Source organism: Megascapheus bottae, chromosome 7, assembly GCF_031878675.1.
Source record: "Megascapheus bottae isolate mThoBot1 chromosome 7, mThoBot2.hap1, whole genome shotgun sequence".
NCBI classification, from domain to species: domain Eukaryota; kingdom Metazoa; phylum Chordata; class Mammalia; order Rodentia; family Geomyidae; genus Megascapheus; species Megascapheus bottae.
This window is the reverse complement of record NC_143515.1, coordinates 6887299-6906467: the sequence shown is the minus strand read 5'-3', so window position 1 is coordinate 6906467 and position 19169 is coordinate 6887299. Positions and strand designations below refer to the sequence as shown.

Here is a 19169-nt window from a genome sequence, read left to right as displayed (position 1 = left end):
TCTTGTCTGAGACTCTACAGCCATCTTGGAATTCCCCTCTTCCTGATCCCAGCCAAAGGCCACATTCTCCCCGAGGATTCAGGCAGGGGCCAAGGTTTTCTGTGGCTCATTCCAGCCCCTTTACCCATTTTTTTTGTTTTTGTTTTTATGACAGAGCCACCCTTAAATCCACACATGAGTTAGAGCAGGGAGGGGAGAAGGTACTCTGATATAAATCAAGGTTCCTGAAACCAAAACACATGGAAAGCCTTTGCTGCTCCTAGCCCCAGTGATTCTCAACTGGCTGCCAGGAAGCAGAACAATGTGGGGGTCAGGTACCCCAAACAGACCTTGACCTGGGTCCATTTTCCTACATTTGTCTGGGCTAGAGTCTAGACAATGATTTATTTATTTATTTATTTTGTGCTGGTCCTAGGCTTTACCTTAGGGCCTAGGTGCTGTCCCTGAAGATTTATACACAAGGCTACTGCTCTACCACTTGAGCCACAGCTCCAGTTTTTGCTTTTTGGTATTTAGTTAGACATATGAGTCGATGGGCTTTCCGAGGCTGGCTTTGAACCACGATCCTCAGATCTCAGTCTCCTGAGTAGTTCAGGTTATAGGCTTGAGCCACTGGCACCCAACTCATTGATTTATTTATTTTTGCATTTCAAATTTAAGCTTCTCAGGTACAGCCAGGATTGAGGACAGTCTGTCTTATAGATCAGTCATTCAGTATCCTTCACGTTTTGAAGTGTTGATTACATAGTCATCTTATAAGCATCTTATAAGCCTGGTTTCCAGAAAGGCTGATTCAGTACCTAGGAATCGGTATTCCACCTTCCCCTCTGTTTCTGTGGCAGATGCTCTTAGAGTTTTGGTTTGAACATCATGAATTCAAATGCCCCTTTAAACCTCAGGAGCCACCTTTAACATGTGCTCTTTCCCTACACTATTCATTTCCTTGGGTCTCAGCTGAGACAATTCTACCCCAGGAATACTGACTGACAGCTACAAAATGTGACACAGGGTAAAGGAGTAAAAGAGAGAAGGAGAAACTAAAGCAAGGAGAAATGGACAAAGAAGAAAAGGAGGACAGGAAAGCAATAGAAGAAGAGCAATACTGGGCAGAGAGGTCTTGCAGCATCCCCTCCTTCAGTTCAATGGATAGGACTAAAGGTAAATATTGGGATTGGTCCACAGGAGGACCAATCTAAGGACTGCATTTAAGGTCAGTCAGAAGACAAACACTACAGGAAGGGTGGTGTTAGGTGAATTTTGTGCTTACCTGCCAAGGATCTTGCTAACACAGCCATGGCTAACCCGGAGCTGGCGAGAGATGTCACAGGGTCTCACACCCTGATGGGCCAGGTCTACAATGCGTTGGCGGACCACTTCAGGCAGAGGTCTGCCATTCACAAAGGCTCCTCCCAGCTGGTTTAGCCCTCCATGACCTAAAGAGATGATATTTACAGAGATAGTTGTCAGTATTGGGCAGTGAGGTTAGGTGAGAATCAGTCAAGGGTATGAGTGCTTTGTATGTCTGACCGTGATTGTGAGCTCCAGGGCCAGGTCCTCCGATGCTCCCCCCCATCTGTAACCCTTCCTGCTTTGCTTTCCATCTCTTAGGGAGGCTGACAGAGGACTATGAAGAGCATTCCCCATTCCTAAATAACTCAACTGGGAACCACTGATCTCTTTCTGTCCCCTATCTGCTTTCCTCCATCTGAAAAGCTGTTAAAGGTACAGGATTCAGTGACTTCTGATGTTGCTCCTGAGGCGAGTGATTTTTGGGGAAGAGAATCCCCACCTCCTTGTTTTTCCTTTCCTTTTCTGTGAAATGAAAGCATAGAATGAAATCAGTGGCTTTTTCCATTTTTCTCTCCTCTTCAACCATAGAACCACAGTTTTAAACACAAACATTAATACAAAAGAAGAAAATAAGATCTCTGATTTAGCTGGGGAAGAATGGTGTCTCACCTGAACGATCCCCAAGATTTCTTCTTTTCTTTCCAAGAGACAAGAGCCCTAAAAACAGCAGGCAGAGGAGCCAGGAGCATAGCCTAGTGAGAGAGTGCTCACCTAGCATGCACAAAGCCCTGGGTTCTATTCCTAGGTACCACATATACACAAAAACAAGGTGGAAGTGGTGCTGTGGCTCAAGTGGCAGAGTATTAGCCTTGAGCAGAAAGTGTCCGAGGACAGTGCCCGTGCTCTGAGTTCAAGCCCCAGGACTGGCAAGGAAAACAAAAAGACAGGCAGAGAACTCACTTGGACACTTTCCACAAGTGCCAGAACTGCCACAGTGAGCTGCAAGAAGTTGCATGCTACATAGTTTACGCCAAGCTTTCGTTGTTTTCCTGACTCAACCTCTGCCTTTTAGTCTGAATCCATATTTCATTCTGATCCCTTTCATCTATCCTCATTGTATCTACTGAGTACTTTCAATGGGCCAGGGGCTATGCCAGGCCCTGCAGGTGAAAAGTAGGTAAGTATTTGATGCCTGTTCTTGACTCAGGATCTGTTATAAAAGGGTTCTAGACCACCAAACAGCCAGTTGACTACTTCTGAAACTGGGGGTTGAGGAAGCTTGTGGGACTGCAGATGGGTTCCTAGACATATCAAAGTTAAGACTAAGGCAAATAGTGGTAGACAGTGGGCAGTGAAACAGAAGACAGTGAGAAGACAGTGAGAAGAACGTGTGTCATGGCTTTGAAGTTAGGATTGTGTTTGTGATATTTACCTACATATTTGATTCCTTTAAGTCCCTAGATCCATGTTGGGCTCATTTCGGGGCCAAGACTCAAGGTCTCCATCTTTCCAAGCAGGAGACTGAGGAGAGTTGTAGTGACTTGATGTCTTTGGCTGGAATGACTCAGGATGTATTTTGAGGTGCTAGGAGTCAACATGATTTAGGTTTCCATTTGGTGCTGCTTTCTTAGTAAACCCTGTCTCCATGGCAAGCTGACCCTAGACCTCCTGCAGGGATGGGCTTTGTAGTCGTGATGGCATGATGGCCTAGGCAGATTGTCTTTTCACACTAGGGACATGAGTTGATGATCTGGCTGGTGATGGCTTGAAGCCTGGGAGATGGGAGTCACAGGGAGAGACAGGTGAGAAGAAAGAACCAATAGCAGGTCCCCGCATGAGCCAGTTAAGACTATTTATGACCAAGGGTGGGAAGTGTTTTTGCTGGGCACACAGTGCCCATTATCACCCACTGGCTTAGAACATTCAGAACTGCTTCATAATGTCTCCTCAGGGGCCCGAGCTGTTTTCAGAAGAACAGTTAATTTCCCTTAAAACAAACAACAACAAAAAGCTGTAAGCCTCTGTCATGGGCAGTAAGTCAACGGGAAAAGCCTACTAGCCAAACACTCAGCGTAAGGGACACAATGATCATCTCTCCCCACTGGACAACTGGGTGAGCTTGGGCACAGCCTCTACCTGCCTCGTTCTACGCCACTTGTCTCAGTGAGTGCTTTGCCACCAGAGCTGGGACAGTGCCCCAGGGGCTATCAGTGTAGCCCAGAGGATAAGCAGAGTGGCCCTGACCCACTCCTTAACACTGGGTCCGCTGCCACTGGTGGGAATTCTGCACTCCTAAGCCAACATTATTTCTGCTTTGAACTCTTGTGTCTGGTCATTGAACACCAGGGGGCAGCACCAGCCAGTCACCCAAACACAGTCAAGACTGAGAAGTCCTGCGATGTCCCCATTTTCCAGAACATTCATGGTGTGTCTGTTGAGGTTTAGGTGTTTGTGTTGGGATTTCTCTATCTAGAAGGAAGATTTCTTAGAAGTGCTACCCTCTTAAAATAGAGTTTTCAAAAATGAAAAGTGATTTTTGAATGGCATGAGTTGGGCATTTTGCTTTGTAAAATAAATCCATGAACGTAATTGCTCAATGTAAGCTGTGAGACCAAAATGCTTTAAAATATGGGCCCTAACTACGTGGAGTTGATTCCATGTCCTTAGAAACTCACTCCCCCAGCAACTCTACTGAAGTCTGTTAACTATATAGTCACCTTTTCAGCACCTGAACTGTGAATTTTCTAGGGCTTTGTTTTATTCTTTTTTTTTTTTATGAGTTTCTGAGTGATTTTAGAAAAAGCCTATGTCTCGATTCCTGATCTCATTCTGTCTGCTTGCTTGCTTGCTTGCCATGGTGTGTGTGTGTGTGTGTGTGTGTGTGTGTGTGTGTGTGTGTGTGTGTGTTTTATTTTTGAGAAAGTGGTTCTTGGTTTTTTTTTTCTTTTCCAACTGAACTATGGAATGGAGCAAAACCGCAACTACCCTACAACTGCTATTGGAAGTCAGAGGTTTAAGGATAGAGAAGCATTTGAGTAACTGAATGTAAGTATCAGTGTAAAATTTTTTCAATATCTCAGTGTTTAGTTGGTCAAGTACTATGATCCATGCTTGGACTTGAGTGAGTAGTCGTTCTCAGATTCAAGAGTGTATCAGAGATATTCCGAGGGCTTGTTAAAACTAAAACAGCTGAATCAAATTCTGATTGGAACCAATAATTGGTTTCTAAGAAGTTTCTAGATGGTGGAATCCTAAGAATCAGGGAACCATAACTTGAGAGTATTAGTGAGTAGCAGCTGGTAAGGAAAACTTAAAGAGATCATTTCTCATCTTTTATCCTTTTCTACTTTCTTTTAGGAATACTATTTCCACATTATGGTTCCCAATTCTTTTCAACTCAATATATATTAACCAAGTGCTTATGATGACTCAGGCCTCAAGCCTGAACAAGGCAAGATGCTTACCTACAAAAAGTTAAACCCTTTTAGGAGATACAGTCAGATAACCAGAGAATTTCCCTGGTAGGGGGGTGAGATCCTTGGGAAGAGGCAAGTCTAAGTGCCTAGTGAGTTTACAAATAGCCAGAGTAAAGATTCAGGGATGAATGGTTAAGAGGTAACTAACTGAAGAAGTTTCTGTAGAAAGGAAGAACAAATTCCATGCAGAAAGTCTCAGTATGTTGAAGAAATTGAGTAATATTTGCTGTGGCTGCAGACAGGCAGGAAGAAGGATTTGGAAAGGGCCAGCTTGTTGCATATGAAAGGTGCTATCTATGGTCTGAGGTTTCAAATTGAGTTCTGTAATGGCAGGTCTTTTGTCTTTCCTGTGTCCGGTGTGGGGGAGTAGACTCTTCTGAGTGAGTCACCACTGAATGCCCAGAGGTGGGTGCAAGTTTCCTTCCTGCCCTGAAAGGGGGACCGGTACCTACTGGATGGACCCCTATTCCATGCTGCTCTGTGGACAGGTAGGCCTTGTGGCTGGAAGGCTTGATTTGGCTTGATACTTGATTTGGAAAAAAATGACCATCTGGGCAGATCCAAAGCCTTTTAGTAAGTTTTTGACTCTTAAAAGATTCTGAAAAGTTAAAGATGGTAGAAAGAAAAAAAAATGCTCATTGACTAAAACTGATTACATGAATTGTTGTCAAACCATTACGATGTGAGGTACTTTCCTCACAGCATAGGAAAATCCCTCTCCTTGTCATGGTACTGATAAGGATTTTGTAAAGACAACTTTATTTATTTATTTTGCCAGTCCTGGGCTTGAGCTCAGGGCCTGAGCACTGTCCTTGGACTTTCTCAAGGCTAGAACTCTACCACTTGAGCCTCAGCACTACTTCTGGCTTTTTCTCTATATGTGGTGCCAAGGAATCGAACCCGGGTCTTTGTGCATGCTAGGCAAGCACTTTAACCACTAGGCCAAATTCCCAGCTGTAAAGACAACTTTATTTGTTTAGATTCTTTCTAAATTCCTCAAGGGTAGGATCCCTGTCTTTGTCTATATAACCCATTCGCTAAGTTGATTTAGTCTTTAGTATAAACATGTGGCAGAAAAGCGCTTTCTATGTGATAGCAATTCTAGGAACTCAGAATTCCCCACTGTGAACCTCACATTCTATATTCCAGTGTTTTCCTAGGTGTTTTTTTTTTTTTTTTTTTTGCCAGTCCTGGACTTGAGCTCAGGGCCTGAACACTGGCCTTGGACTTTCTCAAGGCTAGAGCTTTACCACTTGAGCCTCAGCACCACTTCCGGCTTTTTTCTATGTATGTGGTACTGAGGAATCGAACCCGGGTCTTCATGCATGCTAGGCAAGCACTTTAACCACTAGGCCAAACTCCCGGCCCCCTAGGTGTTTTTCATCTGTTTGATCTCTAGTAACTCTGTCCAACTCTTAAAGTTTGGACAATGGTTCAATGTGCTGTGCAAAAATTTTCCATTTAAAATCTGGGAGTATTTCTCTAACTTCAAAGAGGGTCAAGGTGGGTGGGAGCTTGAGTATGACAGGGTTGCTATGAGAGGCATACCTCTAGCTTCGCAGTGCCTTTCAAATGTGCTATATACCAGAAAGACATGACTTGCCATGAAGGAATGGTCTTCCCAGTGCTGGTTAGTTTCCAGTGTTCTTGGCTTTTTTTTTTCATATATTTTTTATTGTAATTAATAGAAGGGTTACATGATATTTGCCAGATAGAAGTTGCATTAATTCACATACATTGATACCCTTTGTTCTTGGCTTTTTAACCTGCTTGTCTGCAGGTCCTTAACCTCCTCCTCTGCAACCTCTCAGATGCTTCCTTGGCATGATGCTTTCTGGAAGGAAGTCTGGAGCCACTGTCTCGGGACCACGGGATCCAAATGTTCCAGTTCTGTTCACCAGATCAATCCTGCATCCATGAAGTTTTGGGATACCTTGATATATAGCAGACCCTGGACGAGGACTGAGGAGCTGGCATACTGCAAGTCTAACCTCTGGCACTACATTTAGCAGACTAGACATTCCTGTCCAATGGCTGTGCCCTGTTGCATGAATTTTTTCCCTGTTCCTTGAGGAATGACATAGTTTCTTTATCCCTGAAGTCCTAATATGTAATGTAATGCTTTGTGCACAGTGATTGAATTTATTATCAGTAGAAGGAAAGAACAAAGGAAAGATGCAAGGAAGAAAAAGGTGAACAAGAGAGGCAAGGAAAAAAAATGAGGAAAAGAGGGAAGAAGGCATATCTAAAACAAGTTCAGTGAAGCCAACACATTGTCTGAAGCAGAATTATCCTTTTCACAAATGTTTTTGACATGTGTTGTTGAAAGAAGGTCTGCATATCCAAGCTTCTGCAGGAGCCAGGGAACGCATGCAGAAGTCTTCCTGCTGACCTTTATATTGAGCCTTCAATGTCACCATTCAGAGTGTGAGCACATCCTTTCATAAGAAGCTTTATGGCTGAATGTGGCAGTGTATATTGTCAGTGCTGTCCCTATATGTCTGCCATGGTCCAGTCAATCAAAAAGAAACGAGATCCTAGTTCTCATGGCCAGTGAGCTCAATGCTAGGGCTAAGACTAGGGGCACAATCCATCAGTCATAGAATTCTGTTTCCTTGAATTTCTCCTGGTATTTAATATGTATAGTCAATCAGGACACAGTCAGAAAATAGAAACCTATTCCTGGTTATTTCAATGGGGATCTTTAACACAAGGAATTGATTTATCTGGGCACTGAGAGAATATAAACACACAAGGGAGGATTCAGATGCTCTGAATCAAAGGTTGAGTGTCTCTGATTCAGAGTTAAAAAAATATATCTGCAATTTCTCAAAACCCGAAACTTTCTGAGCATCAGCATTAACACCCAAATTAAAAGTTCTGCACATGACCAATATGAAAGGAGTTAGTCAAAACGCAGGTGGTATACCTTCAGGTTATGAGTTCAAGGTATATATGAGATGCAATCGAATATCTTGTTTAATTCAGATCCTGTTCCTAAGAAGTCCCATTTGTGTATATGCAAACATTATAATACCTCGATTAAGGGATATATAACCTGTAAGAAGCAGCCACTTTGCAGCGATGGAAGAGATAAAGGAAAGAGCTGAAGTCTTTAGATACTTGGAGGAAGAGAGTCCATGAAACTGGGGCTCACACCTACAAGACAATGACTCCAGCTATAGCTGGAAGAGGTGAGGTTGACACAGGGAGAGCTAGAATATAGATGAACGTTTGCCTCAATTGCTTTGAGGAAATGCCCACAAGAATCGCTTAGAACAAAAAGGAAATCCTATCAGTTTCACGCATTCTGTGGGCCAGGCTGCCATTTTATCAGTTCCCGACAGAAGCCTCATGCGACAGGCAACTTTCAATCTGTTCCTCTGCACTGATACATAGGAAACTGAGTGGTTCATGTATTTATTTCCTTTCATTCTTTGAAGCTATAGAGGATCAAGATTAGGAAATCTCGGCTTCATCTTTAATTTATGACCTTGTATGAACCACCTCTTCCTTTGCTTCTCCTTGTTGTGTGAATATGATTCATGTGTGGCGCTCCGCAAAATGACCACTTGAGCCTCTGCTCTTTCTGTGCCAGGTGCTGCTCTAAGGCTTCAGCATGTAGAAAGATCAAGAGAGCTAGTGTCCAATCTCTTCCAGACTAGAGTTTTATAGAAAATGCTTTCTGTAATAGTTATCATTCAACTTTTCATATCTTAGCAAGTGACACAACTCTTTACCTTGTCTGCCCCTCTTTGTATCTGGATTGTTTTCTCTTCTCACTCTTCTAAAATCCCTTCTCCCACTGAGTGCATGACTGGGCAGTTATTTATTGACTCTTAGGCATTCTTCTGAATGCCTTCCCCTACCCTGTTGGGCTCTATTCCTCCAGCTGGCCTCCCATGCTTTTTACTGCAGCTGGGAAGCTCAGGCAAATCTGAGAGGGTCTCCCCATAGAATACCATGTTTGACATTTATTTATTTATTTATGTATCTATCAGGCGTGGGGCTTGAATTCTGGGCCAGTGTGTTCTCCCTGACCTCTTCAGCTCAGCACTAGTGTTCTACCATTTTGAGCTACTGTACCACTTCCAGTTTTCTGGTGGTTAATTGGAGATAAGAGTTTCATGGACTTCCATGTCCAGACTGGCTTTGAACCGCAATCCTCAGATCTCAGCCTCCTGCTAGGATTACAGGCATGAGCCATTGGCGCCCAGCCTATGACGTTTGTCTTCTTGGCATGCCCTTTCTTTGGGTCAACCCAGATGGGGGCTGTTAGTGCATGGCTTGGCACCATTTACTTGTCTCCAGTGTGGACAGAGGGATGGATAGGAGTAGATGGATGAAGAGGATAGAAGGATCGATAAGGAGGTTTCATTGTATTAGATTATTTTTGGAAAAGAACCAAACTTTCAAACTTGGCTGCTTTTTTTTTTTGCCAGTCCTGGGCTTGAGCTCAGGGCCTGAGCACTGTCCTTGGACTTTCTCAAGGCTAGAGCTCTACCACTTGAGCCTCAGCACCACTTCCGGCTTTTTTCTATGTATGTGGTACCGAGGAATCGAACCCGGGTCTTCATGCATGCTAGGCAAGCACTTTAACCACTAGGCCAAACTCCCGGCCCCCAAACTTGGCTGCTTTTTAAAATATTATTTATTATTATTATTTTTTTATGTTGGACCTAAAAGAAGAGGAAAATGCAGGGCATGGTGGCTCATACCTGCAATACCAGCACTTGGGAGGCTCATGAAATTGAGACCTTGACACAATAAATAAATTAATTAATTAATTAAAGAAAACAAAAAGAGGAAGGAGGAGAAAGAAGAAAGGAGGAAGGACTCTCTTTAATATTCAGTCCCTCTTCTCATTTAGACAACGCTTAGGAATAGTAATTATAGGCAACATTATTGGATGTGATTATTCTTGAGATAGGATAGGCTATACCTACATACTAGTCCTACCTTGAACACTGCAAATGTGTCTTCCCCTTTAATTTTCATAGTAAGTCTTTGATGAAGGAAAGACATAATACCCATTTTAAAGAAATAATATATTAATTGCTCCATGTTGCAAGGTTTGGCCTTAAGAAGGGTCAGAACTAAGCCCCAAGGCCATGAGTCTCTCAGTGTCATAGTGAAGGTTCTGCACTGTGTGGTTTTTGCCCACCCACTTTCTGTACCACCCCTGGCAACAGTGTGGTCATTCCAGGCATAACCAGACCCTCTCCTGCCAGCCAACCTGGCTTCAACAACACCCGCCAAGCCTGCTGCTTTCCAAATCCCACGTCCAGATCCTTTCCAAGCTTTCATTTTGTTGGGGCCTATTTTTTTTTCTGTTTTATTTTCTACAGACAGAAAATAAACCCAGTTCCTTTGTTTTTCCCATTCTCCCATGTTACTTTGTTACTTTCTTTGTTTACATCCGTCTGTACCATCTCTTTTCTTTCTAGTTCCTGTTCTGAGTTTTATATCCCTGTCCTCAGTCTCTTCTAGTTGCTTTATTTTTCTTTAGTTCCACCCCATGTTGTTTGCCTCTTTCTCCATTGTTACCAGCTCTTAGCTCCCTCCCTGCCCCAGTCCCTTCTTGTCAATGGTGGCAGGCTGCTCCTATGCCAAATCTCCCCTGCCCACTCACCCCTGTCTTTTCTCTCTCTCTCTCTCTCTCTCTCTCTCTCTCTCTCTCTCTCTCTCTCTCTCTCTCTCTCTCTCTCTCTCTCTCTCTCTCTCTCTCTCTCTCTCTCTCTCTCTCTCTCTCTCTCTCTCTCTCCTCCCCTCTCCACCCCCCTGGCTGATCCCCCTTCCCTGCATCATCTTTATTGTCTGCATGACTGCTCAGGTTCTTTATCCCGTCTTCCCCTCAAAGGCATTCACAGCTCTGCTGTTATTCTTGTATTAGCACTGAACCCATTAAAGCTAATTTGTTTGCCCTAATCTCCATTTATTTTTCCCTAGTTGATATTAGATTTCCCTTTCTATTGCTCCAGCATGATTTTCTCTTTGTCTTCCTAATGGTCTACCCCCCTCTCTCTTTCTCTATTAATCTGGTTGGCTTCACTGTGTGGTTTCAAGGCCTTTCTCTCTACTTCCCCCAGCCCTTAGATTAACCCTGTCACCTCCCTCCCAGGAAAGACCCTGGTGTGTGGATTTCCAAGGATGGAGCCACTGAAAATGTCAATGGGCTTCTAAGCTCGCTAGGATAAGTATCACTTAACCTGAAGGCCTCCACCTTTTCCTAAAGTCAGTCGTCAGTCTTGGAGGCCTTGAGTGCTGGAAGCAAATAGGATATACAGAGACTACTCAGAGCTTGAAGGGCACCAGGTCCAAGGGTTTCATGGGTAGGGTGGTCTGCAAGGTTCTGTCAAAGATTTCTGGAAGTCTCTTATGCATCATAGATCCTATAAGATCTTATAAGAACATTTAAGATCCTGTAGGCCTTAGATTTAATCAATTCTATCAGTAGGCCAAAGAGGAAATGGGATCCTTTCTCTCTGTGTACTGGGTACTGGGTACTATTTCCCAAATAGGCAGTAAACCCCCCTCTTCTGGAAGAGGTAAAATCCCCTCTGAGGTTGTGGCCCTGGGTGTGGCTAATCCCCGTCTTGCACTCTGGACTCCATTCACCCAAGGACAAAGCTCAAGAAGCTTCCACTCCCACAACCCATATATCTCTCTGTGAAATAGCCTCATGATTCAACCTCCCCTGAATACTAAGTACCTTGGGGGCAGGTGCAACACCTGTCCTGATTGTCTAGGCTTCTCAACAGGGATTAGAGCCCTGTCTTTGGCCCTGGTGCACACTGTACTAGAATCATTTGAGTAGTTTGGGAACTTTCCACCTTGATCAGTTCAACCATAAGCTTCTGACATCATGTTCCTGAACCTGAGTTTTTGAAAAAGTGCCTGTGGTGATTTTCCAGAATTTATATCCATTCAGTGGGTATTTAAAACTAGATTGAAAGCATTCATTAATTCACTAAACGTGAACTCTCATCAAGGGCTATTCATGGAGCTTGCCGATGCTCCTTGCAGATTGTCTAGTAGTCATTTTCCTAGCTCCTTCCTCTGAGTTTCTTGAGGCCTCCAGGCTCCCAGTATTACACACCAGCTGTGGGAGGAGCCTGTGGGCTGCCTATGAGGGCCAAGAGCCAGTTGAACATATAGCCTGATCTCCAGTGTCTGTACAAATCACTTTGCTGCACCCCAAGTCATCCCTGGGGGGTCAGAGGCCTATGGCTATTAATGCTGGCTTTAAAAAATGGGTTGATGTTAAAGCAATTTTCAGTTCATTAGATTCCAATCCAGTTAGTGCCCACTCCCAGTCTAATAGCATTCCAGGAGGTGTTCATGTGGAGAAATGGTTACTGTGGAGAAGACAATCCTTGCCCTTGAGAAACTTATAAATTAATAACTTTGGCAAGTTATAGAACCTTAAGGGTTTTTAATTTACTCTCATGCACTAGTTTTCCACCAGTAGACCTGTGGAAGATGCTGGGGTGTGCACATGTGTGAGAGAGGGTGCAGAGAATATGTGTCTATGATGCTGGTGCATAATAAACCATCTGGGTCCCTACAGCACACATAATAATGTGGTGCTAGGTTCTGTAGCACAGAGCTGCAATGTTATAAATATGTGGGTTTATGCACATCCACTAAAAACTTACTTACAGATAGATAAAGGAGGGAAACAGAGAGTTGGCTATTCCCTAGTAGGGGACATGAAACTATGAGAATGAGGAAGGGAAAGGAGAGAGGAAGAGAGAGCAGGTTAGAAAGAACCACAATTGTAGTTGGGGCAGTTGTAGTGACTAGGGGGGCAGAGAAATAAGAAAGTGTTAAATATAATGAAGCCACATAAAATAGGCAGAGGAGACTCTTACCAAGTGAGTTGAACTAAATGACCCCTTTAACTCTGGGATTCTTTATATTTCAGATCTTAACTAAGATGTGATTGGCAAGTTCAGAGAGGAATAAAGGGTAGGCTTTGGCTGAAGTAGGTGGCAAACCTAGAGAGAGAAAGAGAAGGATAGAATACACACGTGCGTGCGTGCATGCGTGCATGTCTCTGTAAGATTGTGTGTCTAGTGAAATTCAGGGCAGGGACAGAAGAGATCTGACCACTCTGAGGAGCAAAACAAGTAGGAACAAATGAAGAAAGGCTACACAATACACGGAGAAATGTAAGTTTGGGCGAGAGGCCAGATGTGCCTAGCTATAGATCTCTGAACATGCAGCTGACTAGCAGCGTGGCTTCCTGCTAAAAGGTAACAGGCTTCAAGGAGGGTCCTTTGGGCTCCTGAAAGAAGGTAGAGGAGGGAGCTGCTGTGGCCAATAGGAGTCTGTGCAGAGTCTGAGACTGTTGCCAGATGGGAGGAGAAGATGACCTGTTTTATGGTAGTCCTAGTTTCTGGTAGATAGATAACAGAACTTACTTTTTTTGACTGAAATTCCTGCTCATTCTCTCTCATCCCTGAAAACTTTTGGGGATCTTAACACGATCTGGGCTTAAGCTATTTTGCTAGACTGGAGGAAGAGATGGTGAGAATTCGCGAGAAGTGTTCTAAATAAGGAACCTTGGAAGATCATGGCTTTCTTATCTGCTTGGTATTTTTTATCCTCCCAGATGTTGAACCCAGACTTGATTCTTATTAGGAGTTCTGAGATTAGGAGGCGGAATTCCTCCTTTTGGGGAATGATAAGGAAATCTTTAGAGGCCAGGGGCTGGCTTCCTCTTCTCTAAGCTTTCCTTTTCTCTTTGTCAATCTTAAAGCAGGAGTTCTGCAGTCACAGGCAACTAAGCTAGGCCAATAACATGAAGCACCCGTGTTTGTTAGCAGTTGAGGAGTAGCCCCTCTAAATTTGTATGTGAAGTGCTGGCCTCCAGTACCTCCCCATGTGACCTTATTCGGAATCAGTGTCTTTGCAGATGATGAGGGGAAGATGAGTTAAGTAGGAAGATAGGACTCCGTCCTAGTGAAGCCCATGCCTCTGAAAGAAAGGAGAAATTTGGACACAGACGTAGAAAAAGTGGAAGGCTCCCATGTGAAGAATGGACTTAACACTGCCTGCAGCCAAAGACTGCCAAAGATTGCCAGCACATCATCAGGAATAAGGAGAGAAGCATTTCTGCTCCACACCACCTGCTGATACTGTGATTTAACACTTTGGGCTTCCATAATTGTAAGACAAAAAATTTCTACTGTTAAAGTCAGTTAGTTTGTGATACTTTGTTATAATAGCTCTAGAAAATGAATTTACAGATAAATAAGTATTTTTTTCCAGTCCTGGGGCTTGAACTTAGGACCTGGGCTTTCTCAAGGCTAGCACTCTACCACCTGAGCTACAGTACCACTTCTGTCTTTTTCTGTGCATGTGGTACTGAGGAATCAAACCCAGGGCTTTTTGCATGTTAGGCAAGCACTCTACCTCTAGGCCACACTCACGGGCTGATAGGGTTTTATTTTTTTTTTTTTAATGTTTTTAAAGAGGGAGTAGTTTCACAATGTGAAACTTCAATCCTCCTGCCTCGGCTTCCTGAATGCTGAGATTGCATATGTACCATCACACCTGGCGCAACAGGATTTTAACCTTGAACTGGATTTACCAGCAGTTAGGAGAAGGCCCTGTGGGCTCCTCTCCTGAAATACTTGGCTAGCTCTCCAGCTGCTGTCCAAATGCTGTCTAGTATAAAGCAGATCTAGTCAGGCTGCTGGAGAAAATGCTTACTTACACCCAGCTTTGGTAAGTATATCTACTTCTTCTCCCTAAAGAGCTGCCATCAGTCTCTCCCTCCTCCTCCTCCTTCTGTATTTTCTTCATTCTTTTTTTTTTTTTTGCCAGTCCTGGGTCTTGAACTCAGAGCCTGGGCACTGTCCTTGGGCTTTCTCAAGACTAGAGCTCTATCACTTGAGCCTCAGCACCACTTCCAACTTTTTTCTATGTATGTGGCACCGAGGAATCGAACCCGGGTCTTCATGCATGCTAGGCAAACATTCTACCACTAGGCTAAAATTCCGGCCCTACTTTCCTTTCTTTTAATGCAGAGCCTCATGCTTGCTGGCTGGCATCTCTACCACTTGAGCCAAGCCTATCATGTTTTGCTGGTTATTTTAGAGATGGAGTCTGGGGTCTGACTAGTGAGCCTTCCTGAGGATGGTAGCCTCAAAATGTGATCCTCCAGATCTCAGCCTCTTGAGAAGGATTAAAAGTAGGAGCTACCAGTACTTTGCTCTTTTCTCTATTCTGGATCCATCTGTCACATGGCGGTTTTTTTTTTTTCTTTTTTCTTTCACATGGTTTAAGAGTTGTGCTTTAGGGGCTGGGAGGACAGCCTAGTGGTAGAGTGCTTGCCTAGCATGCAGGAAGCCTTGGGTTCGATTCACCAGTACCACATACACAGAAAAAGCCAAAAGTGGTGCTGTGGCTCAAAGTGGTAGAGTGCTAGTCTTGAGAAAACCTAAGTGCCCAGGCCCTGAGTTCAAGCCCCAGGACTAGCAAAAAAAAAAAAAAAGGGCAAAAAAAATTGTGCTTTCATATGATTGCATTGCTAATCATGTCTGTTTTTTTTATTTGTTGAAAACCAAACATTCTATGTTTAATCCTACAACCCGAGTCCTGACACTTGTGTTTACAATTACTGTCCAAACTATTCATTTGATTGGTTTTTTTTTTGCAAGCCCATTTAATTACTGTTGTATGTGAATCAGATAATAAAAAAGGACCCCATGGGCCTGTTAAAAAAAACAACAACAACATTCTGAGAGGGACCTATTGACTTCGACTACCAAGTCTCCTTTAACAAACAGGAAGCTGGGTACTGGTGGTTCATGCCTTTAATCCTAGCCTTTAATCCTAGGAGGCTGAGATCTGAGGATCTTAGTTCACAGCCAGTCCAGGCATGAAAGTCCGTGAGAGTCCTATCTTTGATTAACCACCAGAAAGCTGGAAGTGGTGCTGTATCTCAAAGTGATAGAACTTGAACTGAAGAGCTCAGGAACAGTGTCCAGGCCCAGACTTCAACCCTATAACCCCAAAAGAAAAATAAAACAAAACAACAAACAAACAAATCAGGAATCAGGAACTGGAGCAAGACAGATTTTGAAAGAACAGAAGGAAGAAAAGTTCTTGTCTCTATAGCTGCTTCATGTGTGGTTAGTGAACAATATTGATCCATTTGTAACCACTTGAAAATGCATTGGGAATATATGTGTTCACTTAATAAGTACAATTTTCTCCTTTCCTGATGATTCAGAGGATGCTTGAGGTGTTACAGTGTCTTAAGGTCATTCTTGGAATACAATTGACCACACTCCTCAAATATGTGGGGAACAGGTGCCAGTTAGAAATGTCTGATTTCCCCAGGCAGGGTAGTACATATTTGTAATCATTGCTATTTGGGAGGCAGAGGTAGGAAGATATAGGTCCAGCCTGAACAAAAGTGGCCAATTTTCTTTTTGTTTAATGGAAGATTGTCCATAAATCAGCATAGCAACGCCACTGTGCAGGTATCTGTGAGTTCTCACCCCCCACACCCTGCGGCCTCCCTCCCCACCTTCCAGGCTTCTCCTTCCTTTTAGGACCTTCCAGATCCTAGTTCTAGTCTACAGATTAGCTATTCCTAAATTCAATTCCAACAGACATCTGCGGAGTCTTGGTTTTCATCAGAGCTGGACTTTCACAATAGCCTTATGAGGGAGGTGGCTGACACCTGGAGCCTCATTTTGTAGGTTTCATCCAGGAGCACTAAATGGGCTGTGCACAGCTAGCTGGAAGAAGACCTGAGCCTACACCCAAGTCAAACTGCTTTGGTCCACAGGCAAATGGAAAAAGACATTATACAAGAAGGGCTGTGTTCCCAGCTGACTGGTATTGGAGTCTACACATGGGCTGGCCTCTGGCTGGCTCCCAGTCTGATGACTCTCAGTATTTCACAAATGCTGACATGATACAATAACCAAAATCCAGAAACTAGATACTTTATAAGCAAATGTGGGCTATTTTTGCTAATTGTTCTAAAGTCTGAAGAGCCTGCATTTACGTGGCCACATCAAGGCCTTGTGTTGCATTATGACATGACATTCCAATAGAGAAAATGTACAACATTGGGGTGGTCTTTATCACAAAACACCCACTGTCACAGAAACTAACCCAGTCCTAAGAGAACTGGCACCTTCCCAGGAGACATTTATGAGCTGATTATCTCTCACTGAGCCCTACTTGTAAAGGTCTCCTCACCTCTCAATATCATTACATTGACCACTCCTCACATTGATCTGCAAAAGAATCCCCAGGAGCTTGGAAAGGATACAAATTCTAATGTTCTGTATTTTCTAAACAAATCTTGGGAACCTCTGAAGTTCTTGTGTTAGAGACCATTTGAGAAACAAGAATCCAAAGCCAAGAAGAAACAAAGGAAGTCAAGAAGGAAAGGGCCAGTAGGAGGGGGAGGGTGAAGCAAGAAAGATTTTTTTCACCATATATATATATATATATGCATATATTTGTATGTATATGTCTGATCTATGCTAGAAAATGTTTGAAGTTTTTAGTCCCCACTTCTAAGAATGTCAAACTCTTGGTCCTTTAAGGGGTTCTGACTTAAATTCAACTACCTGTTTATACCCTCACCCTACGTCTACCAGGCAGACCACCAGAACATATGTTAAATCAGAACATATGTTCTTGTTGGTTACTTCCAGTGGCCTCCACTGCCCAACTGAGCTACTCTGTAGTTGAGTGTGTGTGTCACAAACATGTCCTCAAGACTAAGAAAATGGGTTTTCTGAAGGGCTGCATTTCTTGTTTCCTCAGCTCCCTAATTGCCAACTACTATAAAGAAAATGGAAAATTAATGATACTAATATCATGGAAAAGAATCAAGTGTTCTTCACGTTAGGAAAACTTCGCATATAAAACTCAAGTGTGTTAAAAATAAACCATATCATTTTAGAATAACTAATACAGACATTTGTGGAGTCTTCCCTTCCTATAGGAGTCTGTATGAGGCGCTGAGGCTACAGAAAGGTCTGAACCAGTTCTAGATATAGAAGGCCACTGGAAGAGGCCAAGTAAGTGACAAGCTGTGCTGGTAACAGATACTGAGAGCTAGGGGAAGGGGTAGTGAAAGTTGAAAAGCATAGTCCTGAGGCTTGAGAAGGTCTAGTTGAAAAAGGTAGAACTTGGGACAAACTTGTCAAAGGAGCAGGCAAAAGAACAGTGTTCCAGAAGCAGCATTACGTGGGGGTGGGCGTGTGTACCTTGTGTTTTGGAAACAATGGCTAATTGGCTGGAACATGGTTTTGCATGCAAAAATAGTGGGATATAGGGTCAGACAGGTGAAATAGAGTCCTCTGGATTGCATATCAATGGTAGGTCCTACAAGTTTTGTTAATGATTGGATTAAAAGGAAGTATAAGCAGGAATCTCAGATTATTTTGGAAAATCACCAGGCAAAGCTTCTCTGGAACACGGCCAGGGGAAGAAAGAAATGAAAATTTTCATAATGTGAATAATCTAGCTATCACGGGCTATTGGCACAGCTGTTCCACTTAATAAAAACAACACTCTGTCCCAGAAGGGACTGAGTCAGGAAGTAGGTAGCTCTGCAAGGAGAGCAAAGGGGACATGAACATTGCCAATGACAGAAACGCAAGGTCAAGCCAGTCCAGGATGGAATTTGTGCTGAGCAGTCAAATGCTCTAGACAGACTTTCTGAGAGAAGATTAGAATTAATGCCCTCCCCTGGTTTCACTTGGTACCTTGCCCTGACTGCATGCACATATCCTGCCCATCTTTATTTCGTTGTCTCCTTAACAGGTGCTCTTAGGTCTCCATGTCTCTGTTGGGTGGCTCCTTCCCTGAACTCCTGCCTCAGGGCCCACCCACTGGGCGGCATCCAGCTAGCCTCTCACTCCTCACTAGTTCAGCACTTTCTGCCTGGCAGGACTGAAGCCTTTTCTTTCTTCCTTTGGTTGTGGGTAAAAGTCCAGTTGGTTTTTCTCTCTCTGTAATGGCAACTTGAAAGCACAAGCACTTGATCTTAAGTTCTCAGACACTGAAGTTAACTCCACATCGGCCACACTAGAGAGTTTAATAGACATTTACTTATTGAATGGTATAATTAAGTACTAATGCTCCTTGAATTATTGAAGTTAAAAACTGAAGGCGGGCTGGGAGCATGGCCTAGAGGTAGAGTGCTTGCTTAGCATGCACGAAGATGCAGGTTCAATTCCTCGGTAACACATACATAGAAAAAGCCAGAAGTGGTGCTGTGGCTCTAGTGGTAGAGCCCTATCCTTGAGGAATGCCCAAGGACCGTGTTCAGGCCCTGAGTCCAAGCCCCAGGACTGGCAAAAAAAAAAAAAACTGAAGGCAAGACCGGGAGTATGGCTGAGTGATAGACTGTGCTTG

At 43.5% G+C, this 19169-nt stretch overlaps 1 protein-coding gene across 9 annotated transcripts in view; it reads right to left on the bottom strand.

The window, feature by feature from the left end:
* Nucleotides 1-19169, bottom strand: part of Pax8 (paired box 8) — a 57871-nt gene that overhangs the window by 24701 nt on the left and 14001 nt on the right. For all 9 annotated transcript variants that reach the window (XM_090336351.1, XM_090336354.1, XM_090336358.1 and 6 more), the window contains one exon: nt 1268-1433. In XM_090336351.1, coding sequence (XP_090192477.1) covers nt 1268-1433 — 166 coding nt within the window. The remainder of the gene's footprint in view (nt 1-1267; nt 1434-19169) is intronic.